Raw genomic sequence first — 21,605 nt, 5'->3', positions numbered from 1 at the left:
CAGGTGCTGTGGGGAAGGGAGGGAGGTAAGATGGGGGGATGGAGAGGGGGACGAGGGGGAGAGGAAGGAAGGGGCTCAATCTGGGAAGGCCTCCTGGAGGAGGTGAGCTCTCAGCAGGGCCTTGAAGGGAAGCACTGTTCTAAGCGCTGGGGAGGTGACAAGGTGATCGGGTTGTCCCACGGGGGGCTCACAGTCTTAATCCCCATTTTACAGAGGAGGGAACTGAGGCCCAGAGAATAATAATGATAATAATGGCATTAGCTAAGTGCTTACTATGTGCAAAGCACCGTTCTAAGCGCTGGGGAGGTTACAAGGTGATCAGGTTGTCCCACGGGGGGCTCACAGTCTTCATCCCCATTTTACAGATGAGATAACTGAGGCCCAGAGACTAATAATGATAATACTAATAACGGCATTTATTAAGCGCTTCCTATGTGCAAAGCACTGTTCTAAGCGCTGGGGAGGTGACAAGGTGATCAGGTTGTCCCACGGGGGGCTCACAGTTTTAATCCCCATTTTACAGAGGAGGTAACTGAGGCCCAGAGAATAATAATAATAATGATGGCATTTATTAAGCGCTTACTATGTGCAAAGCACTGTTCTAAGCACTGGGGAGGTTACAAGGTGATCAGGTTGTCCCACGGGGGGCTCACAGTCTTCATCCCCATTTTACAGATGAGATAACTGAGGCCCAGAGAATAATAATAATAATGATGGCATTTATTAAGCACTCACTATGTGCCAAGCACTGTTCTAAGCACTGGGGAGGTTACAAGGTGATCGGGTTGTCCCACGGGGGGGCTCACAGATTTAATCCCCATTTTACAGAGGAGGGAACTGAGGCCCAGAGAAGTGAAGTGACTCGCCCAAAGTCACACAGCTGACAGTTGGTGGAGCCGGGATTTGAACCCATGACCTCTGACTCCAAAGCCCAGGCTCCTTCTCCTGAGCCACGCTGGTATTTATTAAGCGCTTACTTTGTGGCAGGCACTGTTTAAGCGCTGGGGTGGATACAAGCAAATCAGGCTGGACACAGTCCCTGTCATTCGTTCAATCGTATTTATAGAGCGCTTACTGTGTGCAGAGCACTGTGCTAAGCGCTTGGGAAGTCCAAGTTGGCAACATATAGAGACAGTCCCTACCCAACAACAGGCTCACAGTCCCACATTCATTCATTCATTCAATTGTATTTATTGAGCGCTTACTGTGTGCAGAGCACTGGACTAAGCGTTAGGGAAGGACAAATTGGCAACAAATAGAGACGGTCCCTACCCAACAACAGGCTCACAGTCCCACATTCATTCATTCATTCAATATTCAATCGTATTTATTGAGCTCTTACTGTGGGCAGAGCACTGTACTAAGCACTTGGGAAGTGCAAGTTGGCAACATATAGAGATGGTCCCTACCCAACAACAGGCTCACACTCCCAGATGGGACTGACAGTCTTCATTCCCATTTTATAGAGGAGATAACTGAGGCACAGAGAAGTGAAGTGACTTACCCAAGAGCACACAGCAGATAAGTGGAGGAGCTGGAATAATCAATCAATCGAATCAATTGTATTTATTGAACGCTTACTGTGTGCAGAGCACTGTACTAAGCACTTGGGAAGTACACGTTGGCAACATATAGAGACAGTCCCTACCCAACAGTGGGCTCACAGTCTAAAATGGGGAGACAGAGAACAAATCCAAACATACTAACAAAATAAAATAAATAGAATAGATATGCACAAGTAAAATAAATAAATAGAGTAATAAATATGTACAAACATATATACAGGTGCTGTGGGGAAGGGAAGGAGGTAAGACGGGGGGATGGAGAGGGGGACGAGGGGGAGAGGAAGGATGGGGCTCAGTCTCGGAAGGCCTCCTGGAGGAGGTGAGCTCTCAGTAGGGCCTTGAGGGAGAATAAGAATCCAGGACCTCAGACTCCCTGATTTGAGCCCTTTCCACTGGGGCACACTCCTTCCTCTCACTCCCTTGAAACCTTTGTACCTATCTATTCTATTTATTTTATTTTGTTAGTATGTTTTGTTTTGTTGTCTGTCTCCCCCTTTTAGACTGTGAGCCCACTGTTGCGTAGGGACTGTCTCTCTATGTTGCCAACTTGGACTTCCCAAGCGCTTAGTACAGTGCTCTGCACACAGTAAGCGCTCAATAAATACGATTGATTGGTTGATTGATTGACTCTAGTCAATCCTAGACTGTGGGCCCGTCGTTGGGCAGGGACCGTCTCTATATTGGTGACTTGGACTTCCCAAGCGCTTAGTCCAGTGCTCTGCACACAGTAAGCGCTCAATAAATACGATTGAATGAATGAACTCTCTTCCCAACTCATGGTACTGGCCCCCAAAATCAATCAATCGTATTTATTGAGCACTTACTATGTGCAGAGCACTGGACTAAGCGCTTGGGAAGTACAAGCAGGCAACATATAGAGACAGTCCCTACCCAACAGTGGGCTCACAGTCTAAAAGGGGGAGACAGAGAACAAAACCAAACATACTAACAAAATAAAATAAATAGAATAGATAGGTACAAGTAAAATAAATAAATAAATAGAGTAATAAATATGTACAAAGAGGCCTGGACTCGCAGTCTTAATCCCCATTTTACAGATGAGGTCACCATTCATTCATTCAGAGCGCTGTACTAAGCGCTTGGGAAGTCCAAGTTGGCAACATATAGAGAAAGCCTCTCATCATCATCATCATCAATCGTATTTATTGAGCGCTTACTGTGTGCAGAGCACTGGACTAAGCGCTTGGGAAGTACACTCTCCTTGCCTTTCTTTCCTGACTCAATTCCCACACCTTTTTCCTGGGCCACATCTCTCCCCTCCTCTCTGTCTTCAGACAAGTTTCTCTCCCTCTCACTGTCTCTCGCACTGCACTGTGCCTGACACGTATGAGGAAAAAACAAAACAAAACAAAATAGAAACCGGGGTTTTCCTGCTTTCGCTTTCATTTCTGGGACATCACTTGACGTCCCCACCCTGCTTTTTTAATAATAATAATGATGGTATTTGTTCATTCATTCAATCGTATTTATTGAGCGCTTACTGTGTGCGGAGCACTGGACTAAGCGCTTGGGAAGTCCAAGTCGGCAACATCTAGAGACGGGCCCTACCCGACAACAGGCCCACAGTCCCACATTCGTTCACTCATTCAATAGTATTTATTGAGCGCTTCTGTGTGCAGAGCATTGTACTAAGCGCTTGGGAAGTCCAAGTCGGCAACATATAGAGACGGTCCCTACCTGACAACAGGCTCACAGTCCCACATTCATTCATTCATTCAATAGTATTTATTGAGCGCTTACTGTGTGCAGAGCACTGGACTAAGCACTTGGGAAGTCCAAATTGGCAACATATAGAGACGGTCCCTACCCGACAACAGGCTCACAGTCCCACATTCATTCATTCATTCAATAGTATTTATTGAGCGCTTACTGTGTGCAGAGCACTGTACTAAGCACTTGGGAAGGACAAATTGGCAACATATAGAGACGGTCCCTACCTGACAACAGGCTCACAGTCCCACATTCATTCATTCATTCAATCGTATTTATTGAGCACTTACTGTGTGCAGAGCACTGTACTAAGCGCTTGGGAAGTCCAAGTTGGCAACATATAGAGACAGTCCCTACCCAACAGTGGGCTCACAGTCTAAAAGGGATAATGATGGCATTTGTTAAGCGCTTACTATGTGCAGAGCACTGTTCTAAGCGGTGGGGATACAAGGTGATCAAGTACCATTTGCACATAGTAAGCGCTTAACAAATACCATCATCATCGCAACAAAACAAGTAGGCAGGCATCAATAGCATCAAAATAAATAAATAGATTTATAGATATATATACACAATTATATCTAGATCAGCTGAATGGATGTGGGGGGGATGGGACTGCCCCCTGGGTCCCCCACAACACCAGGCTGCCAGGCCAGAGACAGATGCCTAGGAAATAATAATAATAATAATAGCATTTATTAAGTGCTTGAAAGGATCTTAATTAGTGTCAGGTGTCAGTTACTGATGCTCTAATTTCTGAGATTTGAAGCAGCTGTGATCCCTCCTTTCTCTCTCCCCACAGCCGCAATGGCAGCCGAAAGTTGAGGCCTTCCCAGACTAACCCCCCACTTCTTCTTCTCCCACTCCCTTAATAATAATAATAATAATAATGGTATTTATTAAGCACTTACTATGTGCAAAGCACTGTTCTAAGCACTGGGGAAAATACAAGGTGATCAGGTTGTCCCACCGGGGCTCACAGTCTTAATCCCCATTTTACAGAGGAGGGAACTGAGGCCCAGAGAATAATAATAATAATGATAATGTTGGCATTTGTTAAGCGCTTACTATGTGCAAAGCACTGTTCTAAGCGCTTGGGGGGATACAATTTTATTTTATTTGGTTAGTATGTTTGGTTTTGTTGTCTGTCTCCCCCTTCTAGACTGTGAGCCCACTGTTGGGTAGGGACTGTCTCTATATGTTGCCAACTTGGACTCCCCAAGTGCTTAGTACACAGTAAGCGCTCAATAAATACGATTGAATGAATGATGGCGCCAGGAACTGAACTAAACCTTGGGATAGACACAAGTTAATCAGGCTGGGAACAGTCCCTGTCCCATGTAGTCCTCACTGTCTTAGTCCCCCTTTTACAGGTGAGGTAATTGAGGCACAGAGAAGTTGAGTGACTTGCCCCAAGTCACACAGCGGACAAATAGCAGATTAATGGATTGATTTATTCAAGCGCTTAGTACAGTGCTCTGCACACAGTAAGCGCTCAATAAATACGATTGATTGATTTGAGCAATGAGCACTGAACATCGCCTCACTGGAAGAGGGTGAGGAGAAGTGCGTCTGTTGGAGGGTTCGTCCTTTACTAACCCCTCTTCAGGCCACTCTTCATCATCATCAATCGTATTTATTGAGCGCTTACTGTGTGCAGAGCACTGTACTAAGCACTTGGGAAGTACAAATTGGCAACATATAGAGACAGTCCCTACCACTCTTGTCCCAGGCCTGGCTTCTCTTGACAAGGCCACCCCAAGAGCCAGCCGTTCATTCATTCAATCGTACTTATTGAGTGCTTACTGTGTGCAGAGCACTGTACTAAGTGCTTGGGAAGGCTCAGTGGAAAGAGCCCGGGCTTTGGAGTCAGAGACCATGGGTTCAAATCCCAGCTCCACCAATTGTCAGCTGTGTGACTTTGGGCCAGTCACTTCACTTCTCTGGGCCTCAGTTACCTCATCTGGAAAATGGGAATTAATTCAATCGTATTTATTTATTGAGCGCTTACTGGGTGCAGAGCACTGTACTAAGAGCTTGGGAAGTCCAAGTTGGCAACATAGAGAGACGGTCCCTACCCAACAGTGGGCTCACAGTCGTGAAGGAAGCAGCATGGCTAGCAGAAAGAGCCCGGGCTTTGAAGTCAGAGGTCATGGGTTCAAATCCCGGCTCTGCCACTTGTCAGCTGTGTGACTTTGGGCAAGTCACTTCACTTTTCTGGGCCTCACTTACCTCCTCTGTAAAGTGGGGATTAAGACTGTGAGCCCCCCGTGGGACAACCTGATCACCTTGTAACCTCCCCAGCGCTTAGTACAGTGCTTTGCACATAGTAAGCGCTTAATAAATGCCATCATCATTATTATTATTATTATAGAAGGGGCTCACAGTCTAGAATTAAGACTGTGAGCCACCCCATGGGACAACCTGATCACCTTGTAACCTCCCCAGCGCTTAGTACCGTGCTTTGCACATAGTAAGCACTTAATAAATGCCATCATCATCATTATTATTATTATAAAAGGGGCTCACAGTCTAGAATTAAGACTGTGAGCCACCCCATGGGACAACCTGATCACCTTGTAACCTCCCCAGCGCTTAGTACCGTGCTTTGCACATAGTAAGCGCTTAATAAATGCCATCATCATTATTATTATTATTATTATAGAAGGGGCTCACAGTCTAGAATTAAGACTGTGAGCCACCCCATGGGACAACCTGATCACCTTGTAACCTCCCCAGCGCTTAGTACCGTGCTTTGCACATAGTAAGCGCATAATAAATGCCATCATCATTATTATTATTATAGAAGGGGCTCACAGTCTAGAATTAAGACTGTGAGCCACCCCATGGGACAACCTGATCACCTTGTAACCTCCCCAGCACTTAGAACAGTGCTTTGCACATAGTAAGCGCTTAATAAGTGCCATCATCATTATTATTATTATTATTATTATAGAAGGGGCTCACAGTCTTAATTCTAGACTGTGAGCCACCCCATGGGACAACCTGATCACCTTGTAACCTCCCCAGCGCTTAGAACAGTGCTTTGCACATAGTAAGCGCTTAATAAATGCCATCATCATTATTATTATTATTATAGAAGGGGCTCACAGTCTTAATTCTAGACTGTGAGCCACCCCATGGGACAACCTGATCACCTTGTAACCTCCCCAGCGCTTAGTACCGTGCTTTGCACATAGTAAGCGCCTAATAAACGCCATCATTATCATCATCATCATCAATCGTATTTATTGAGCGCTTACTATGTGCAGAGCACTGTACTAAGCGCTTGGGAAGTACAAATTGGCAACATATATAGACAGTCCCCACCCAACAGTGGGCTCACGGTCTAGCAGGGGGAGACAGACAACAAAACAAAGCATATGAACAACATAAAATAAATAGAATAGTAAAGATGTACAAGTAAAACAGAGTAATAAATATGTACAAAGATATATACAGGTGCTGTGGGGAGTGGGAGGAGGTAAGGCGGGTGGGGAGCAACATACAGAGACGGTCCCTACCCAACAGAGGGCTCACAGTCTAACAGGGGGAGATAGACAACAAAACAAAACACATGAACAAAATAAAATAAATAGAATAGTAAATATGTACAAGTAAAATAGAGTAATAAATATGTACAAAGATATATACCGGTGCTTTTAGGCTGTCTCCCCCTTTTAGACTGTGAGCCCACTGTTGGGTAGGGACTGTCTCTATATGTTGCCAATTTGTACTTACCAAGCGCTTAGTACAGTGCTCTGCACATAGTGAGCGCTCAGTAAATATGATTGATGATGATGATGTGGGGAGGGGAAGGAGGTAAGGTGGGGGGGATGGTTGGGGGGGGAGCAACATACAGAGCCGGTCCCTACCCAACAGCGGGCTCACAGTCTAGCGGGGGAGACAGACAACAAAACAAAGCATATGAACAACATAAAATAAATAGAATAGTAAATATGTACAAGTAAAATAGAGTAATAAATATGTACAAAGATATATACAGGTGCTGTGGGGAGGGGAAGGAGGTAAGGCGGGGGGGATGGTTGGGGGGGGAGCAACATACAGAGACGGGTCCCTACCCAACAGCGGGCTCACAGTCTAGCAGGGGGAGACAGACAACAAAACAAAGCATATGAACAACCATAAAATAAATAGAATAGTAAAGATGTACAAGTAAAATAGAGTAATAAATATGTACAAAGATATATACAGGTGCTGTGGGGAGGGGAAGGAGGTAAGGCGGGGGGGGGGGGGAGCAACATACAGAGCCGGTCCCTACCCAACAGCGGGCTCACAGTCTAGCAGGGGGAGACAGACAACAAAAAAACATATGAACAAAATAAAATAAATAGAATAGTAAATATGTACAAGTAAAGCAGAGTAATAAATATGTACAAAGATATATACAGGTGCTGTGGGGAGGGGAAGGAGGTAAGGCGGGAGGGGGATGGTTGGGGGAGGAGCAACATACAGAGCCGGTCCCTACCGAACAGCGGGCTCACAGTCTAGCAGGGGGAGACAGACAACAAAACAAAGCATATGAACAACATAAAATAAATAGAATAGTAAATATGTACAAGTAAAATAGAGTAATAAATATGTACAAAGATATCTACAGGTGCTGTGGGGAGGGGAAGGAGGTAAGGCGGGGAGCAACATACAGAGACGGTCCCTACCCAACAGTGGGCTCACAGTCTAACAGGGGGAGACAGACAACAAAACAAAGCATATGAACAACATAAAATAAATAGAATAATAAATATGTACAAGTAAAATAGAGTAATAAATATGTACAAAGCTATATACAGGTGCTGTGGGGAGGGGGAGGAGGCTCAGTCTGGCCTGGCCCCTAGTGAGTCCCCATAGGTGGGCATTTTCCCTTTAAGGGAGCAGGTGGGGGGCCTGGCTGGATCCTTTAAATTCTGAAAAGGAGGCAACCTCTACGCTCATTATGGAAATTGCTGACGCTGTAATGAACCGCAAGGACAGTGAGAGCCTCTTGGTAGGTGCCCCTGCCTTCCACACGGTTTTCCTTCCTGGTTAATGTCCAGACTTCCCTTTCCCTTGGGGATTGACTGTGAGCCCCACGTGGGACAACTTAATCACCTTGTATCCTCCCCAGCGCTTAGAACAGTGCTTTGCACATAGTAAGCGCTTAACAAATGCCATTATTATTATTATTATTATTTCCCCCACAGGAAACTCTCCTCTCCCTTCCTCTGAATTCTTTCCTGACCAACCCCAACTCTTGACTCCCTCCCCATTCTTACTTCCCTCTCCTGCCCGGATGGTGATCCCAGATAATAATAATAATAATAATGATGGCATTTGTTAAGCTCTTCCTATGGGCAAAGCACTGTTCTAAGCGCTGGGGGGATACAAAGTGATCAGGTTGTCCCGCGGGGGGCTCACGAGTCATCATCCCCATTTTACAGAGGAGGTAACTGAGGCTCCGAGAAGTTAAGTGACCTGCAGAGTGGCACAGTGGAAAGAGCTTGGGCTTTGGAGTCAGAGGTCGTGGGTTCAAATCCCGGCTCCACTAGTCAGCTGTGTGACTTTGGGCAAGTCACTTCATTTCCCTGTGCCTCAGTCACCTCATCTGTAAAATGGGGATTAAGACTGAGCCCCCCGTGGGACAGCCTGATCACCTTGTAACCTTCCCAGCGCTTAGAACAGTGCTCTGCACATAGTAAGCACTTAATAAATGCCATCATTATTATTACTGCCCAAGGGCACACAGCAGACAGGTGGCGGAGGCGGGATTCGAACCCATGGCCTCTGACTCCAATGCCCGGGCTCTTTCCGCTGGGCCATGCTGCTTCTCTAAGATCTACAAATGTCCTTTTATTCCCTTCTTTCCTGGGCCAGGTGGCTCCCTGGTGATGATGATGGTATTTATTAAGTGCTTACTATGTACCAAGCACTGTTATAATAATAATAATAATGGCATTTATTAAGCGCTCACTATGTGCCAAGCACTGTTAATAATAATGGCATTGAGAGAAGCAGTGTGGCTCAGTGGAAAAGAACACAGGCTTTGGAGTCAGAGGTCATGGGTTCAAATTCCGGCTCCAATTGACAGCTGTGTGACTTTGGGCAAGTTGCTTAACTTCTCTGGGCCTCTGTTACCTCATCTGTAAAATGGGGATTAAGGCTGTGAGCCCCCCATGGGACAACCTGATCACCTTGTAACCTTCCCAGCGCTTAGAACAGTGCTTTGCACATAGCGCTTAATAAATGCCATCATTATTATTATTATTATTTATTAAGCACTCACTATGTGCAAAGCACTGTTCTAAGCACTGGGGAGGTTACAGGGTGAACAGGATGTCCCCTGGTGGGGGGGCTCACAGTCTTCATCCCCATTTTCCAGATGAGGTCCCTGGGGCCCAGAGAAGTTAAGTGACTTGCCCCAGGTCCCACAGCTGCCAATCGGCGGAGTCAGGATTGGAACCCATGACCTCTGACTCCAAAGCCGGGGCTCTTTCCACAGAGCCACGCTGTTCCTCCTGTTCTAAGCACTGGGTTAGGTTGTGCGGATGGCAAGCCAGGACTCCCACCCGAGGCTAATACTAATAATAATGTTGGTATTTGTTAAGCGCTTACTATGTGCAAAGCACTGTTCTAAGCCCTGGGGTAGATACACAGTAATCAGGTTGTCCCACGAGGGGCTCACTGCCTTCATCCCCATTTTCCAGATGAGGGAACTGAGGCCCAGAGAAGTGAAGGGACTTGCCCAAAGTCACCCAGCTGACAAGTGGAGGAGCGGGGATTTGAACCCGCGGCCTCTGACTCCAAAGCCCGGGCTCTTTCCACCGAGCCGTGCTGCACCCCTAAAGGGGTGGGGAAGGAGGGTGGAGAATTGATGTCGTCTCCCTTGCAGCCCCTGGAAGAGGCCTTCCTGGAGGAGGAGGCCCTGTTGCTGGAAGAGGCGGAGGTGAAGGGGGGCAACCAACCTGGCGATGGGGCCTGTAGGCCTGGTGAGGACGGGAAGGGCCCACAGAGGCCCTGGGGCTGGAGGAGAGGGGTTTGGGACGGTGGCGAGGGAAGGGGTGATAATAGGGCTAAAAATGGCTAAACACTAGGAGCTAAGGCAGCTGAGCCTGCTCTCCCATTAGGTGATTCATTCAATTGTATTTATTGAGCGCTTATGAGGAGCAGCAGGCGATGGAGCATGGGGGGGAAGAGAGAGTTGGACGTTTAATCCCTTTTCCCTGTGTCGGGGGGGCTTCCAAAATTGGAATCCAGTTGGGGGGCTGCCCTACAGTACAGTCACTATGGGGAGATGAGCCCCCTGGACCAGGGTTCATCCATTCAATCGTATTTATTGAAGCGCTTCCTATGTGCAGAGCACTGGACTAAGCACTTGGGAAGTCATCATCATCATCAATTGTATTTATTGAGCGCTTACTATGTGCGGAGCACTGTACTAAGCGCTTGGGAAGTACAAATTGGCAACATATAGAGACAGTCCCTACCCAACAGTGGGCTCACAGTCTAAAATCATATTTATATTATAATAATATTATAATAATAATTCATTCGTATTTATTCATTCACTCAAGTCATTCAATCGTATTTATTGAGCGCTTACTGTGTGCAGAGCACTGTACTAAGCGCTTGGGAAGTCCAAGTCCAAGTTGGCACCATCGAGAGACGGTCCCTACCCAACAGCGGGCTCCCAGTCTAGAAGGGGGGAGACAGGCGGCAACAACGTATTAACCAAATAAAATAAATAGAATAAATATGTACAGGTAAAATAGAGAAATACGTGGCTCAGTGGAAAGAGCACGGGCTTTGGAGTCAGAGGTCATGGGGTCACATCCCGGCTCCGCCAATTGTCAGCTGGGTGACTGTCCCTTCTGTCCTCAGTCATCATCATCATCATCAATCATATTTATTGAGCGCTTACTATGTGCAGAGCACTGTACTAAGCGCTCGGGAAGTACAAATTGGCAACACATAGAGACAGTCCCTACCCAACAGTGGGCTCACAGTCTAAAAGGGGGAGACAGAGAACAAAACCAAACATACCAACAAAATAAAATAAATAGGATAGATATGTACAAGTAAAATAAATAAATAAATAGAGTAATAAATATGCACAACCATATATACATATATACAGTCACCCTCAAACTGGGGTAGCAGGTGTTTTGGGTTAGTACCATGATTGTGGGAATGGCCTTTTTTCTCCCCAGACCCACCCCCATCCCATCCAGAATCAATCAATCAATCAATCGTGTTTATTGAGCGCTTACTGTGTGCAGAGCACTGTACTAAGCGCTTGGGAAGTACAAATTGGCAACATCTAGAGACAGTCCCTACCCGACAGTGGGCTCACAGTCTAAAAGGGGGAGACAGAGAACAAAACCAAACATACTAACAAAATAAAATAGAATAGATATGTATAGATATGTCAAGTGACTTGCTCAAGGTCACACAGCCGTCATGTGGTGGAGTGGGGAGTCGAACCCATGACCTCGGACTCCAAAGCCCGGGCTCTTTTCACTGAGCCACGCTGCTTCTCTTCTCCGGAAGGGGACTGGAGAAGGACTCGGGGAGGGAGGGAGAAAATCTGCTTTTCTACAGATTTTATGCCAGGGACAGAGCGGGGAAGGGCGGCTGGAGGAGCCCCTGGAAGTTCAGGGATAAGGATCAGGGCAGACTTCACTCCCTCCAGACCAGCACCTGGCGGGCCCCGGGCTGGAGGAGGCCTGCGGCCCGCCGCCCCTGGCAGAGGCTAGCAAGCCGGAGGAGCCGGTCGCTCCCTTGGGGGAGGATCCAGAAAAGGAGGAGGAGGAGGAAGAAGAAGAGGAGAACGAACTGGGGGACCCGGCTGTACTCCAAGTCATCCATGGCATCCAGGTGCTGGAGGTAAGGAGATCCATCAATCAATTGTTCGGCTGTACTCCAAGTCATCCATGGCATCCAGGTGCTGGAGGTAAGGAGGTCCATCAATCAATCAATCGTATTTAGTGAGCGCTTACTGTGTGCAGAGCACTGTACTAAACGCATGGGAAGTATGCCATGCTTGCCCCTTCCTTCCTCTCCATCCCCCCATCTTGCCTCCTTCCCTTCCCCACAGCACCTGTATATATGTTTGTACATATTTATTACTGTACTTATTTTACTTGTACATATCTATTTTATTGTGTTGGTATAATAATAATAATAATAATGTTGGTATTTGTTAAGCGCTTACTATGTGCAAAGCACTGTTCTAAGCGCTGGGGAGGTTACAAGGTGATCAGGCTGTCCCACAGGGGGCTCACAGTTTTAATCCCCATTTTCCAGGTGAGGTAACTGAGGCCCAGAGAAGTGAAGTGACTTGCCCAAAGTCGCAGAGCTGGGATTTGAACCCATGTCCTCTGACTCCAAAGCCCGGGCTCTTTCCGCTGAGCCACAGCAGCTTCTCGAAGTGACTAGTGAGCGTGTCGCATCGCTAACTCTCCGAGGGAGGGGAGCGGCCCATCAGTGCTGCAGAAGGCACCTCAGGGTCCCAGTGACCATTCATTCATTCAATCGAGCGCTTACTGTGTGCAGAGCACTGTACTAAGCATTTGGGAAGCCCAAGTCGGCAACATATAGACGGTCCCTACCCAACAGTGGGCTCACAGTCTAGAAGACCACCCTTGTATCTCCTCTTTCACCGCCCTTCATCCACAGCGAGGGTGCCTGGGCTCCCCCCGGTTCACGAGCCCCAACGCACGAGGGATGAGTCCCGTCTCCCTGCGGTTCCTGCGGCAGGTAAGAAGCGCTAACCAGGTGCTCCTGGGCTCGAATCAATCAATCAATCGTATTTATTGAGCGCTTACTGTGTGCAGAGCACTGTACTAAGCGCTTGGGAAGTCCAAGTTGGCAACATCTAGAGACAGTCCCTACCCAACAGTGGGCTCACAGTCTAAAAGGGGGAGACGGAGAACAAAACCAAACATACTAATAAAATAAATAGAAGATATGTACAAGTAAAATAGAGTAATAAATATGTACAAACATATATACATATATACAGGTGCTGTGAGGAAGGGAAGGAGGTAAAATGGGGGGGATGGAGAGGGTCCTGACACAACTGCCTCAAAGGAGGTGCCAGGAAAGGGAGGCCCGGAGCCGGTCCAGCAGGGGAGGGCGGATCTGGCAGTCGGCTGAGAAGGGAGGAAAAAATCAATCAATCAATCGTATTTATTGAGCACTTACTGTGTGCAGAGCACTGGACTAAGCGCTTGGGAAGTACAAGTTGGCAACATATCGAGACGGTCAATCAATCATATTGAGCGCTTACTGTGTGCAGAGCACTGGACTAAGTGCTTGGGAAGTACAAGTTGGCAACATACAGAGACGGTCCCTACCCAATAGTGGGCTCACAGTCTAGAAGGGGAAGACAGAGAACAAAACCAAACATACTAACAAAATAGAATAGATATGTACAAGTAAAATAGAGTAATAAATATGTACAAACATATATACAGGTGCTGTGGGGAAGGGAAGGAGGTAAGACGGGGGGATGGAGAGGGGGCTTAGTGTGGGAAGGCCTCCTGGAGGAGGTGAGCTCTCAGTAGGGCCTTGAAGGGAAGAAAAAAGCTAGCTTGGTGGATGGGCAGAGGGAGGGCATTTCAGGCTCGGGGGAGGACGTGGGCTGGGGGTCGACGGCGGGACAGGCAAGAACGAGGCCTAACGGTGAGGAGATTAGCGGCAGAGGAGCGGAGGGTGCGGGCTGGGCTGCAGAAGGAGAGAAGGGAGGGAGGTAGGAGGGGGCGAGGGGATGGATGGACAGCCTTGAAGCCCAGGGTGAGGAGTTTCTGCCTGATGCGCAGATTGATTGGTAGCCACTGGAGATTTTTGAGGAGGGGAGTAACATGCCCAGTGCGTTTCTGGACAAAGACAATCCAGGCAGCGGCGTGAAGTGTGGATTGAAGTGGGGAGAGACACGAGGATGGGAGATCGGAGAGGAGGCTGATACAGTAAAAATTAGTCTGGCAGGCTGGGGAGGCCTCTTGAATGAGGAAGGGGTGGTGGCGAGATGGGCCAAGAGGCTGCCTAGGTCAGACAGACCCCTGTTCTAGGGCAAGAGGCAGCCCAGGTCAGAGAGACTTTTAGACTGTGAGCCCACTGTTGGGTAGGGACTGTCTCTATATGTTGCCGACTTGTGCTTAGTCCAGTGCTCTGCACACAGTAAGCGCTCAATAAATACGATTGATTGATTGAGAGACCCTTGTCCGCAGTCAGGCCCGTCTCTGCCCTAGGCCCTGGACTTTCTGTCTCCGACCCCCTTCCGGCCCGGGCTTCCCAGCCCCGACTCCCCAGCACGACACTTTGGGCCCCAGCTGCCCTGCCTGGACCCGTGTTTCTGCAGCCCTCCGGCATCGTGGCTGCCCAGACTCAGGTATCGGGGCACGGGACGCTCCGGGATGGCCGGGCGGAGCTGCTGCTTCCAGGGAGACGAGCCAGGTTTTGGCCAGGAGGCTCTGGGGCCTGGTGGGGCGGGGGGCGTCCCACAGGGTTGGGAATGACTCTGGGAAGGGATGCTATCAGGGGGGAAAATTAAGGCTTCACTCCAGCCGGCTTCCTTCACAGTTCTCCTAGCCACCTGACCCAGCTGCACCCACAGCACCAACGCATCCTGCAGCTGCGTGGCCGAACCCGGAGGTGAGGAAGCGGGAGGGAGCTGGGTGTCGCTTCAAAATGGGCAAACCAAACACCATCCCTCTCACCCCTTCTCTCTGACTCCTCCCTGGCTTTCCCTTTAGACTTTTAGACTGTGAGCCCACTGTTGGGTAGGGACTGTCTCTATGTGTTGCCAATTTGTACTTCCCAAGCGCTTAGTACAGTGCTGTGCACATAGTAAGTGCTCAATAAATACGATTGATTGATTGATTGATTTCCTGACTGTCTTCTGGCAACGTGGCCTAGTGGAAAGGGTGGACCCGGGTTCTAATTCCGGCTTGACCGCTTTCATTCATTCATTCATTCAATCGTATTTATTGAGCGCTTACTATGTGCAAAGCACTGGACTAAGCACTTGGGAAGGACAAGTTGGCAACAGAGAGAGGCGGTCCCTACCCAACAGTGGGCTCAATCAATCAATCAATCGTATTGAGCGCTTACTGTGTGCAGAGCACTGTACTAAGCACTTGGGAAGGACAAGTTGGCAACAGAGAGAGACGGTCCCTACCCAACAGTGGGCTCAATCAATCAATCAATCGTATTTATTGAGCGCTTACTGTGTGCAGAGTACTTCCAATTTGTACTTCCCAAGCGCTTAGTACAGTGCTGTGCACATAGTAAGTGCTCAATAAATACGATTGATTGACTGATTGATTGCAGAGCACTGGACTAAGCGCTTAGGAAGTACAAGTTGGCAACATATAGAGATGGTCCGTACCCAACAGTGGGCTCACAGTCTAAAAGGGGGACAGAGAACAAAACCAAACATACTAACAAAATAAAATAAATAGAATAGATATGTACAAGTAAAATAGAGTAATAAATTTGTACAAACATACATATATACAGGCTCACAATCTAGAAGGGGGAGACAGAACAAAGCATTAACAAAATAAAATAGAATAAATATGTACAAGTAAAATAGAGTAATAAATCATCATCATCAATCGTATTTATTGAGCGCTTACTATGTGCAGAGCACTGTACTAAGCATATAATAAATACTAAATAATAAAGCATATAATAAATACGTACAAACATATATACAGGTGCTGTGGGGAAGGGAAGGAGGTAAGGCGGGGGGGATGGAGAGGGGGAGGAGGGAGAGCTTGACTGCTATGGGACCTTGGCCAAGTCTCTTCACTTCAATGTGCCTCAGTCACCTCATCTGTAAAATGGGGATTAAGACTGTGAGCCCTCTGAGGAACAGGAACCTCGTCCAACCTGATTATCTTGAATCTACCTACTCCAGTGTTTAGTACGGTGCCTGGCACATAGTGAGCACCCAACAAATTCCATAAAAAAGGGCTTTTGAGGAGGGAGAAATGGCTAGGTGGGGCTGGGCCCTCTCTGGGTCTTCTCTGGTCTGCAGCCCTCCTCCAAAGAAGCCGTGGGGCCACCAGCCAGACCCCTACTCAGAGCTCATGACCCAAAAGGAGAAGGAGTGGGTCATCAAAGTTCAGATGATGCAGTTGCAGAGTGAGAATCCCCAACTGGACGACTATTACTACCAGGTAAGTTTGTAGGACAGGTGGGAGGGCCCAGGCCTCTCCCCCATTACCCCAATCCATCCATTCAAAAGCTAAACAGACCCCAAAATCTTTTTTCTTTCTCCCCACTCGCCCCCAAAGCATTCAATTCCTTTACTTCCCTTCTTTCCCCTTGCCTCCAAGTCTAGTAAAGTGTCCACTAACTCTCCCTCCGGCCTCCTCTTGTCCCCCCCTCGGCTCCAAGGATCAGCCTGCTCCTCTGTTTCTTGTGTGGGAAAAGCTGGGATGGTTTTGGATTGGGATCCCCCCCCCCCCGCCCCGTAGGACAGGGACCATTTCTAATTCCCAATCCAGTGCTCTGCTTGTAGTGAGTGCTGAAATATCATTGCGTGGATGTGTTTTGGAGGGGGGACATGCCTGTCATCATCATAATAATAATAATGTTGGTATTTGTTAAGCGCTTACTATGTGCAAAGCACTGTTCTAAGCCCTGGGGTAGATACAGGGTGATCAGGTTGTCCCACGGGGGGCTCACAGTCTTCATCCCCATTTTACAGATGGGGGAACTGAGGCCCAGAGAAGCGAAGTGACTTGCCCAAAGTCACCCAGCTGACAAGTGGCGGAGCGGGGATTTGAACCCACGACCTCTGACTCCAAAGCCCGGGCTCTTTCCCACTGAGTCATGAAGCCGGCGGGCCCGCGGGGAACTCTGGCTAAGTCAGAGGAGCTCGTTTGGGTGTTTGGAGAAGCGGCTGTGGCTCAGTGGAAAGATCACGGGCTTTGGAGTCAGAGGCCATGGGTTCGAATCCCAGCTCTGCCCCTTGTCAGCTGTGTGACTTTGGGCAAGTCACTTCTCTGGGCCTCAGTTCCCTCATCTGTCAAATGGGGGACTAAGACCGTGAGCCCCATGTGGGACAACCTGATAACCTTGTATCTTCCCCAGCGCTTAGAACAGTGCTGTGCACATAATAAGCGCTTAACAAATACCATCATTATTATTATTTGGACAGGGACAGAGTGGTGTCCCTCATGCTCTGCTTCACCCCTCTCCTCAGCTGCGGGCACAGATTTCGTGCCCCTTTCTTCCACGGGCAACTGCCCGCTATATCGCCACTGCCCTCCTTCCCTGGTCCCCCTCCCAGGAATACTACCGGAAGCTGGAGCAGAAGCAGACGGAGGAGGAGCTGCACGGGCGGAGGAGCCGGCTAGAATCGCCCAAGCTGGTGACACCCTACATCCAGAAGACTGAAGCCTACGAGTCGGGTAGGGGCCAGACGTCCAGCTGGTGCGGCGGGAGAGCCTGGAAGGAGGGGCTGGGCCTGAGTTTCTCTGTTTTCCCCCCTTGCAGTGGTCCGCATCGAGGGCTCGCTAGGCCAGGTGACCGTGTCCACGTGCTTCAGCCCCCGTCGGGCCATCGATGCGGTGCCTCACGGCCCGCAGGAGCAGGTGAGCGTGCCCCCGCTTTCCTCCCTCAACCCAGGGATCCTCCCACCCCTCTCTGACCACCATCTCTGCTTTGGATTCGGGTGGGGGACCCCCGTTGATCGCATCACAGACTGGTGGGGGTGGTGGCCTCTCTCCCAGCATCTCCTTCCTCTCTCTTGGTAAGGCAGTGGGGACCCCGGGGTTGGAGTGACTTTTGTGGTCCCACTTTCCGTCTTGCCCAGGCTCCTGGGGCTGTGGGAGACCAGAGATTGAGAACGCTTTACAGGATTGAGAAGGTGAGACCCGGGCCCATCCCTTTTAGCCGGGGAGCAGCCCCCAGCAGGGTGGGGGCCTGGGGGAAGGAAGCCTTTCGGAGAGGACTCGGTCGTCACCCCATCTCCCCCGCTGCAGACCTACCTGCAGCTGCTGGAGCTGGAAGAGAGTCAGCGAGGCCTGCTGCCGGCCTCCCACGAGCAGTTCCACCCGCAAGTGGAAAAGCTCTATCGAGCCCTGAAGATAGGGGAGCAGGACATGGAGTGAGTGCGTTTCGAGGTCGTGGGAATGGGCAGGAGCTGGTCGGAGATTGTCTTCCCTTCTCCTCCTTGCCCAGCCCCATCCCGGTAGGAGGGAGCTGGGACTCGGGGCTGGGCTTTGGGGGCCGGGGTGACCCCCTGCCTCTGTGCAGCGAGGCGGTGGATGAGTTCCTGCAGGTCCTGTGCGTGCGGAAGGGGAAGGCCTTGGTGGCGCGGCTGTTACCCCAGCTGCCCCGGGGCCAGGCGCTGCTGCTTCTCCTGGCCATCGCTGGTCACCTGCCCTTCCTGGTGCGCAGGGACACCGCTGACCAGGTAACGTGGGGCATGTCTGGAGAGAGGGCAGGGAAGAAAATGGCCCGGGAAGAGAGAGTGTGTGTGGCTAGGGGTTGCCTGGACTGCCAGCCAAACGGGCTTTGGGAATCCCACTGCCTTCGGGGAGGAGAGTGGTTGCCCGTGTTGGTGGCTGAGGTGGAGGATGCCCCTGTCTGGGCTTGGCATCAGTCCGACACTGCTGCTCCTTGGAGGGGGAGAGAGGTGGGCTGTCTGGCCCCGGACATCATCATCATCATCAATCGTATTTATTGAGCACTTACTATGTGCAGAGCACTGTACTAAGCGCTTGGGAAGTACAAATTGGCAACATATAGAGACAGTCCCTACCCAACAGTGGGCTCACAGTCTAAAAGGGGGAGACAGAGAACAAAACCAAACATACTAACAAAATAAAATAAATAGGATAGATATGTACAAGTAAAATAGAGTAATAAATATGTACAACCATATATACATATATACAGGTGCTGTGGGGAAGGGAAGGAGGTAAGATGGGGGGATGGAGAGGGGGAGAGGAAGGAAGGGGCTCAGTGTGGGAAGGCCTCCTGGGGGAGGTGAGCTCTCAGTAGGGTCTTGAAGGGAGGAAGAGAGCTAGCTTGGCGGAGGGGCAGAGGGAGGGCATTCCAGGCCCGGGGGAGGACGTGGGCCGGGGGTCGATGGCGGGACAGGTGAGAACGAGGTACGGTGAGGAGATGAGGAGCGGAGGGTGCGGGCTGGGCTGGACAAGGAGAGAAGGGAGGTGAGGTAGGAGGGGACGAGGGGATGGACAGCCTTGAAGCCCAGGGTGAGGAGTTTCTGCCTGATGCGCAGATTGATTGGTAGCCATTGGAGGTTTTTGAGGAGGGGAGTAATATGCCCAGAGCGTTTCTGGACAAAGATAATCCGGGCATCAGCATGAAGTATGGATTGAAGTGGAGAGAGACACGAGGATGGGAGATCAGAGAACATGGGCCCTGCTGGGGCGGGGTGAACGGGTGGGGGCCGAGAGGCAGGATGAGATGGACCCCTCCGGCTGGGTTCCTGGACGGTCCTGGTCTCCCGGCAGGCCCTGCCCCTGCTGTTCAAGCCCCTGGGCTCCTGCATCAGTTGCCTGCCCCTGGATGAGCTCCTGCAGGTGCTGCAAGGGCTGCTGCTGGTGCCACCCGATGCCCTGGAGAGGCCAGTCCCGGTGGCCCTTCAGAACCAGGTACCAGGACTCTGGGTTCCTCTGGCCGGAGCTGCTTCTCACCGTGCACACGTGCACGCTCCCTGCTTGAGCCATCCGGGGCCTTGAGCTACCCCAGAGCCGGCTGTGATCCCGTACCCTCTGGCCTCACTCATCTCTCATCCCCCTGCTCCCCTTTCACCTGTGCTTCCCTGGCAGTTTGGCATCTCCCTGCTATTCGCCCTGATGAGCCGCGGGGAGCAGCTAGTCTCCTTGGACTGCAGCCTGGATCAGCCTGCTAGGAACCTTGCCAACTGGTAGGGATGGGTTCGGGTGCTCGGCTCTTCTTTTCCATTCCCTCCGCCTCTAGCCCAAATGCTCCGGTTCACCAGGGCAGACTCAGGGTCCCTCGCTGTCCCCCAGTTTCAAGAAAGCTGGCTGCGGGGCCCTGGCGGGATGATCACATGGAAGTTGGGCTCCTCTGTCCATCTGCTCCCTTGGGTCTGACCGATTCGGGGGGCGGGGGGGAGAGAAACCTTGGACTCCCTCTGGGCTCATGGTTCTTCTCCCTGGTCCCAGGACGAATGTGGTGGTCCTGGTGGCCCAGGAGATCTCCCAGATACCCACGGCCTCCCTGGCAGAGCCTCTGGTCCACCCCAAAAACCTCCTCTCTCTCTTCTGCCACTATGTGGGAAAGCAGGTGGAGCCACCACTGAAGCCCTGGATGGAGTGAGTGGGCACCAAAGGGGGGGTGGGTGGGCAGGGTTTTGGAGCCCCTTGTCTGGCCTAGAAAGCTTCCTTCCCTAATCTGGAATTAAGGGCTGGAAGGGAAGGGGTGCTGGGTTGAGAGCTGCTCCATGAGATCAATCAATCGTATTTATTGAGCGCTTACTGTGTGCAGAGCACTGGACTAAGCGCTTGGGAAGTCCAAGTTGGCAACACCTGTGTGTGGGCTCACAGTCTAAAATCAGGAGTGCCTCCTCCGACCCCGCTGCAGAGAGAGGCCGTCGCTTCTGTCGAGCTGCAGTGGAGGCTTGGATGGAGGCCCGGATGGGTGGGAGAGGGGTTTGGTGCTGCGTGGCAGCGGGGCTATGGCCCAGAAGTGGCTTGTCCCCCGGGTGTTGTGTATGTGTGACAGTCTGGTGTCACCTTGACCCACTTCGGTGCAGTCTCCCTGCACAGGATGCCCTGGTCCGGGCTAGGTTGGGATGTGGGCATCCAGCGCTAATAAGCCCCAGCCGGCTGCCCCTCGAGGTCGTATACTTACCCCCTCTTTGTAGGGACAGTCCGGGCCCGCCGACCAGCCCGAGCCAGGACAAGCTAATAGTCCCTCGGCACACCAGCCGGTCGGAGCGGAGGCAGAAGCCGCCGACGCCGCAAGGCTCAGCTGAGTCGGACCCCGGGCCTGCGGGTCAGAGTGCCGCCGAGGGCCTTGGTGGCTTCTCCTGGGATCCTCCCTCTCGTCCTCCCTAGTGGGGATGTAGGCCGGAGGGATGGAGTGGAGAGTTCATTAAAAGGCTAGCATGATCAACCAGCTGTGTCTGAGAGTGTTATTGGGGACAAAATCCCGTAGCGAAATCAATCGTATTTATTGAGCGCTTACTATATGCGGAGCACTGTACTAAGCGGGGCTCTGAGATGAGCACGCTCAGCCACACTATGGTGCAGCGTGGCTCAGTCGAAAGAGCCCGGGCTTTGGAGTCAGAGGTCAGGGGTT

The 21,605-nt window shown here is 50.4% G+C and overlaps 1 protein-coding gene across 3 annotated transcripts; it reads left to right on the top strand.

Annotated features, from left to right (window-relative positions):
• Positions 1-8,260: 8,260 nt before the first annotated feature.
• PATL2 (PAT1 homolog 2) lies at positions 8,261-21,410 on the top strand. Of its 3 annotated transcripts, XM_038750574.1 has the most exons (16): positions 8,261-8,301; positions 10,183-10,279; positions 11,983-12,176; positions 12,969-13,049; positions 14,543-14,682; positions 14,874-14,945; positions 16,336-16,477; positions 17,596-17,716; positions 17,802-17,899; positions 18,121-18,174; positions 18,290-18,414; positions 18,564-18,723; positions 19,790-19,930; positions 20,108-20,205; positions 20,468-20,617; positions 21,169-21,410. In XM_038750574.1, the coding sequence occupies exons 1-16, from the start codon at positions 8,272-8,274 to the stop codon at positions 21,359-21,361; spliced, it is 1,896 nt and encodes a 631-aa protein (XP_038606502.1). In that variant the 5' UTR covers positions 8,261-8,271; the 3' UTR covers positions 21,362-21,410. The 3 variants fall into 3 exon arrangements, with proteins under 3 accessions (XP_038606502.1, XP_038606503.1, XP_038606504.1); XM_038750575.1 differs by lacking the exon at positions 19,790-19,930; XM_038750576.1 differs by lacking the exons at positions 8,261-8,301; positions 10,183-10,279; positions 11,983-12,176 and adding an exon at positions 12,226-12,243.
• The last annotated feature ends 195 nt before the right edge of the window (positions 21,411-21,605 follow it).

The sequence above is a fragment of the Tachyglossus aculeatus genome, chromosome 8 (assembly GCF_015852505.1).
Source record: "Tachyglossus aculeatus isolate mTacAcu1 chromosome 8, mTacAcu1.pri, whole genome shotgun sequence".
NCBI lineage: Eukaryota > Metazoa > Chordata > Mammalia > Monotremata > Tachyglossidae > Tachyglossus > Tachyglossus aculeatus.
Note: the sequence above shows the minus strand (reverse complement) of the source record. Positions and strands in the feature narration are given on the sequence as shown.